The sequence below is a fragment of the Mandrillus leucophaeus genome, unplaced genomic scaffold (genome assembly GCF_000951045.1).
Source record: "Mandrillus leucophaeus isolate KB7577 unplaced genomic scaffold, Mleu.le_1.0 Scaffold305, whole genome shotgun sequence".
NCBI lineage: Eukaryota > Metazoa > Chordata > Mammalia > Primates > Cercopithecidae > Mandrillus > Mandrillus leucophaeus.
Window position 1 is genome coordinate 1149438 of NW_012103199.1, and position 6376 is coordinate 1155813.

At 60.0% G+C, this 6376-nt stretch overlaps 1 protein-coding gene across 1 annotated transcript in view; it reads left to right on the top strand.

Moving 5' to 3' along the window:
* The window catches only part of CFAP74 (cilia and flagella associated protein 74), a 90807-nt gene that overhangs the window by 33757 nt on the left and 50674 nt on the right, over window positions 1-6376 (top strand). The window contains exons 7-10 of the mRNA XM_011987251.1: window positions 1946-2119; window positions 3077-3187; window positions 4338-4440; window positions 5238-5395. Of these exons, the coding sequence (XP_011842641.1) occupies window positions 1946-2119; window positions 3077-3187; window positions 4338-4440; window positions 5238-5395 (546 nt within the window). The remainder of the gene's footprint in view (window positions 1-1945; window positions 2120-3076; window positions 3188-4337; window positions 4441-5237; window positions 5396-6376) is intronic.

Sequence of the window (6376 nt, forward strand, 5' to 3'; positions counted from 1 at the left end):
AAAAAAAAAAAAAAAAAGGGCTTGAGGGAGCCCTTCTGTCCCTCTGCCACGTGAGGACACAGACGGGCACCGCCTTCAAGGAACAGGCTTTCATAGGACGTCAAGGCTGCTGGCACCTTGACTATGGACTTCCCGGCCTCCAGAACTGGGAGGAATGAATTTCTGTGGTTTGCGAAGACCCAGTCATGGGTGTTTTCCTGCAGCAGCGGGAATGGGTGACGACCACGTCTGAGACAACGTCTTGCCTCTTACCTAAGAGACCCCGCAAGCTGTTAGCTCACGTGGCCGCTGGAGCACTGATCACCGGGCAGGGGACGCGACATCCAGCAGAACATCATTTCCAGAGCTGGTGGGAGCATGAATCCTCAGAGTAAAGAATTTCATGAGTCATGCGAGGGAGGAATAGAAATAACCCCACACGTGGAAGCTCCACAGAGTCCCCCTGAGTCGGGAAGCGACGAACGCACCGCGTGGCAGGACGCCAGCCGGAGATCCGGTGACCCATGATCCCTGGAAAGGAGCCAAATGTTTAAAATTACCCCAACAGATAACATGGTATGCCCAGTTCCTAAAATGCAGTGACACAACCGCGATGTTGACACCAAGAGGGCATACGAGAGAGGGAAAGTAGAACCCAATCTCAGGAGGTAAATCAGAAAACCCTAAATAAAACATTAAACATTGAAATCCAGCCATGTGTGAGACACGCACACACACCTCCCTTGCCAAGTTGGAGTTTAGATCCTAGGAGCCCCAAAAAAGGTTCAACATTAGAAATTCTTGACATTAACACGTTAAAAGAGAAAACCATTGAGTATCTCAATTCAACATATATTCATGATTTTTTTCAAAAAGATGTAAAGCAGACTTTATTCACAGAGGGCCACGGCGGTGGAACCCCTGCCCTGGGCGTTGCAGTGGGGAGAGAGACTGGACTCCGCCCCACAGGAAAAGCTTTTAATGAAAGAGGAAGTGGAAATTAGCATGATCAAGGGTGTCTAGGAAAGAACTGCCGCACACGTCGCGTGGAATATCAGAAATGCAGGGAGGATGCCGGCTAAACTCCTGTGTCTGACGTTGTCCAGGGTTCCGATCCTCGCGTGGCCGGCCCCAGCCTGAGCCGCATCTCCGGGTGGCACCGTTCGCACGTGTCCAGGAGCGGCTCCTTGCATCCCTCCACCAGGCGTCTCTGGCCAGGCCGCCTCCCCAGCGGCTGCATGCTCTCACCTGGCCGCTGTTAGAAGGACACTGTCCACATCCTCAGAAGGAACTTTCCCGGCCTGAGCCCCCACGGCACACACACTCCTCCAACTGAAGATTCACCGGAAATTTCCCTGAGTTGTGCCAAGAACCAAGGGGCACCGTGTCATCTGGGGCCACCATAGATGCCGTATCACTCACAGTCGAGGACAAATTCGCCCAAGACCAGGGGACAGCAGGTCCCTGTCATCCAGGACATGTGGACCCAGCAGGGCTGGCTGAGCCTGCTCCACAGCCCCGCCCCAGGCACATTTGAAGACTGAGGGGTGGTCTTGGGTGCTGGTCAGTTCACACCAGGGATCCGCCAGCCCAGCCAAAGAGTCACAGCTGTCCCTTCCCAAAGGCCTCCCTCAGGCTGGGCAGGGCCCGCCCCAGGCCCACCGCAGCCAACGGACATGGCCTCAGGCCGGCGGGTGGCACGCGGGAGTGCAGGCCAGGCTCTAGCTGGGTTGGATTGAACCCCTAGTGATTTTCCTCAGGTTGGAGGCAGGCAGGGCGGGCCTCAGTGTCTGGGCAACTCAGAGCGGAGATGGCCCCTAGAGAAGGGAGTGTTCGACGTCCGCCTGGAGGATTTGTCAGGAAACCCCCCCCAGGATGCCGGGAAACCCCCCTCAGGATGCCGGGAAACCCCCCCCCCAGGATGACCGTGGGGCCCGTCTCCAGCTGCTTTGCCTCCTGTTTGAAGGAACGCCATGTGGCACATTGAGATCCAGGAGGGGCGACTCGAGGCCTTCCGGACAGCTGACCGTGAGGAGGCAGAGGCTGCGGGGCGGCGGCTCCAGGTGCGAGCAGCCCGGCAGCTATGCAGGGAGCAGGAGGCCCTGGGGAAGATGGAACGGAACCGACTGCTGAGAATCCGGTAAGCGGCACCCAGGCCCACCCGTGCCCGTCCCAGCAGCTCCTGTCAGTCCGTCCGTCCTCTCCCCAGGGATCTCCTCACCCTCCGCATCTGTCCAGCTCCACCTCCACCCTCCCTGCCTCCTCCCAGCTTGCTCCTCTGCTGGACCTTTGAGTCCTTCCCAAGTGTCAGGCGCCCCCCTGCACCTGCCCAGAGCCCCAGCTCTCCCGAGATGCCACAGCCACGATACCGCCACTAAAGCCGGCTACTAAAGCCGCACTCCAGCGAGACTGCCCCTCCCCTTTCCCTCCGGCAGCCCCATCCTCTTCCCAGCCAGGCCATTCTCTGGGCTCCGTCCCCGCCTCTGGCTGCTCCTTTGCACCCCTCCCACGGCCCCCACCCCCCGCGGCCATGGAGCACTCAGGCCTGTTCCCCACATGTCCCCTGTCATGAGTCTCCTGCTCAGCCAGGGCCCAGCCACCTCCTAGGCCAGTCCCCAAGTGCTTCACAGGCCATCAGGCCAGCTGTCCCAACCTGCCGTGAGCCTCTCTCCTGGGGACTCCCTTCTGGCCCCCATCCCCTCCCCCATCGTGTTCCCTCCCTTCAGCTGCCCAGGCCACAAACCCCTGTGGAATCCAGGCCCTGGCTACAGACACGAGGTCCCCAGCGCCTGCCTCCTTCCTCCCCACAGCACTGCTGTGCCTGCGCCATCCTCTTCCCAGACCCCTGCCCGGCTGGGATCGAATCTTGCCTTTGGTGGTTCCCTGGCACTGGAGCTGCAGTGGCGTGGAGAGTGTGACATCTGTGTGGCCCACGGCACCAGCTCTCCAGGGACCCTCGCTCCTCCCCAAGGGAGGCTGTGCAGGGCAGAGCTGAGCAAAAGGGCCCACGGTGTCTCTGGGACACGAGCTCCAGCTGTGCAGGGCTTGGGGGCAGGTGGGACGCATGATGCCCTCTGATGGCCCCGCATCCCCACAGGAAGTCCCTGCACACCCAGAAGGAGCTCGGGCTCAGGCACCAGAAGCTGCTGGAGGATGCCCGGAAGAACCACAAGGTCGCCGTGCGGTTCCTGAAGGCCTCCCTGGGAAGGTAGGGCCTCCCTTCGATGTCCTTAGGGAGAAACCCAAGAATACACGTCACTTGCTTTTGCCTTGACATTCCCTGATTTTATTATTTATTTACTTAAGATGGAAGCTTGCTGGAGTGCAGTGGCATGATCTTGGCTCACTGCTCTGCCTCCCAGGTTCAAGTGATTCTCCTGCCTCAGCCTCCTGAGTAGCTGGGACTACAGGCGTGTGCTACCACGCCCGGCTAATTTTTGTATTTTTAGTAGAGACAGGGTTTTACCATGTTGATCAGGCTGGTCTCGAACTCCCGACCTCAGGTGATCTGCCCGCCTCGGCCTCCCAAAGTGCTGGGATTACAGATGTGAGCCACCGCATCCAGCCTCCTGGTTTTATTTTTATTTTTATTTTTTTATTTTTATTTTTTTTGAGACGGAGTCTCGCTCTGCCGCCCGGGCTGGAGTACAGTGGCCGGATCTCAGCTCACTGCAAGCTCCGCCTCCCGGGTTTAGGCCATTCTCCTGCCTCAGCCTCCCGAGTAGCTGGGACTACAGGCGCCCGCCACCTCGCCCGGCTAGTTTTTTGTATTTTTTAGTAGAGACGGGGTTTCACCGTGTCAGCCAGGATGGTCTCGATCTCCTGACCTCGTGATCCACCCATCTCGGCCTCCCAAAGTGCTGGGATTACAGGCGTGAGCCACCGCGCCCAGCCTGGTTTTATTATTGAATCACCACCTATCATCAAAAACCAATAAACATGTATTTTTAGTGTGAGGTGCTGTTTCTTTTCAGAAGAGGCCTGTGAGACACGCTGGGCATGTTCCTACCGTGTCCTCGTGGCCTGGCCCTCCGGGGCGTGTTCCTGCCGTGTCGTCATGGCCTGGCTTCTACGCCAGCACCTTTTGCCCATCCCACCTCTTGTGTTGTCCCCGTTAATCATGTTCCTGGTGGAAATGACAGCACCGAGGCTCCTTTAATTACACCCCACACGGCATCGCTGTGTCACTTCCTCGGTTAAAAGTGTGGCCATTTGTGGTGGCGCACGCCTGTGATTCCAGCACTTTGAGAGGCTGAGGCTGAGGCAGGAGGATCACCTGGGCCTGGGAGCTGTGATCGCACCACTGCACGCCAGCCTGGATGACAGAGCCTCAAAAATGTTTAAATGTCCTTCCTCAGAATCCGAGAGCAAGAGAAGAAGGAGGAGATGAAGTGCCAGGAGCACATGAGGCGACGCATGGACGCGGTGGTGGCACTGAAGGGCAGCATCTCCGTGAACCGGGTAGGCCCCCGCAGCCCCACCCAGCCTCTCCCTCGGCCCCTGCCAGGGTCCATCCCTGGGCCCCTGCTCCTTGGGTGCCAGGCCTGTGTCCTTGGGTGTCCAGGGTTGACCCACACACTTGGTGGCCCCTGGAGGCTTCCCAAGCCTGTGCCACAGATTTGCCCACGGGTTCTATGTGGGTCAGGGCCAGGCACTGGAGTCAGGCAGGAGCAGGCAGCCCAGCCCTGCTCCCATGGGGCCTGGTCTTGTTGGAGGAGACACATGGAGGGCCTGGGTGCCTCGAGGCCATGCCCTGGGCCCAAGGCTGGGGGTTCAGGCTGGGAAAATGGTGGGAAGGGTGGGAACAGAATCTGCAAAGGCTCAGAGGTGAGGGGCAGAGGCGGGCAGGTGACGTGCAGGGACAGCCCCAGCCCCACGCTTGGGTTGTGTGGACAATTTGCCAGCTGTCTCCCGCGGGGTCTGCAGACGTCAATGTTGGTTTAAGGCCCAGTGTGTGAGCATGTGTGTGTGCAGGTTTGCATGTGTGTGTGCACGTGTCTAGGTGTGCATGTGTGAGCATGTGTGCGCATGTGTGTGTAGGTTTGCATGTATGAGCGTATGTGTGTGCACATGTGTGCATGTGTGACCGTGTGTGTGCGTGTGTGAGCATGTGTGCACATGTGTCCAGGTGTGCCTGTGTGAGCACGTGTGTGCAGGTTTGCATGTATGAGCATAGGTGTGTGTGCATGTGTGCAGGTGTGGACGTGTGTGTTCCCGCGTGTGCTGACATTGTCACCTCAGTGCTCTCTATTTCCAAGGACACACTGCGGAAGTTCCAAGCATGGGACCATGCCAAGGCAGAGCTGGCGGAGCAGAGGGTCCAGGCTGAGAAGAAGGCGATTCTGGCCCAGGGCGGGGATGCGTTCAGGCACCTTGTCCACCAGCGCCGGCGCCAGGAGCTGGAGGCCCAGAAGAGGTGAGGGTGGTGGCAGAGGTGCCACTGGGAGGCACCTGCCCAGTCAGTGGGTGCAGGGAAAGCCAAGGGGGCTCAGCTTTACATTAAGCAAAGCTGCTCTCTCTCCCAGGGCCCCCACTCAGGCGGCTGTGGGGCACAGGAACAGGGGCTCCAGGCCACCACCCTTGCCCTGCCTGGGCCTGACTCAGCCTGCCCAGCCCTTCCCCTACTCCAGTCCATGCCCAACCCTCGGCCCCTTGTCCCCTCTGAGACCCTGAAACCCCGGCCCCTCTCGAGAGCCTCCGGCTCCTGTTCTGACTTCTCAGGAAGAGGGACTGGCGGGCTCTTTCCTGGCCCACCCAGAAGTCTCCAGGGAGCCTGTCCTGGGTTTTGCCCGAAGCTGCCTCATCCCGGGAGCCTGGCCCTTTCTCCCCATCCCAGTCCCCCTGTCCACGGCCCTGGCCAATCACTGCTGAGGATGTGCCTGGGCGGGGGCTCCTGGCCCTCTCGCTGGACAAGGCATCCTCCTCTGGGTGCCACAGAGCCCTGAGTGCGTCCTCCCCACCCCCCTGAGTCACGATCAGAGTTCTCCACCACCCATCAGCCTGCCCACCTTGTGGGGGGGTCCTGGCAGCGATGCCTACACATCCCTTAGCCTGGCGCAGGCCTGGCATGTAGGAGGCACCGGGGAGGTGCAGCTGCAGTGAGTGGATGAATGTCTTCAGCCCTGGGGCTACCCTCAGTGGCAGCCCCACGCCAGCCTAGAAACAAGGGCTGGGAAGAAGCCTTGGGGCGGCCAAGGCTGCTGGGGGACTGGGCTGCTAAGTGGGCAGGGCCAGGCTGGGCAGGGCTGGGCAGGGCCGGGCTGGGCAGGGCTAGGCAGGGCTGGGCTTGGCAGGGCTGGGCTTGGCAGGGCTGGACAGGACTGGGCTTGGAAGGGATGGGCTGGGCTGGGCAGGGCAGGGCTAAGCTGGGCAAGGCTGGGCTGGGCAGGGCTGGGCA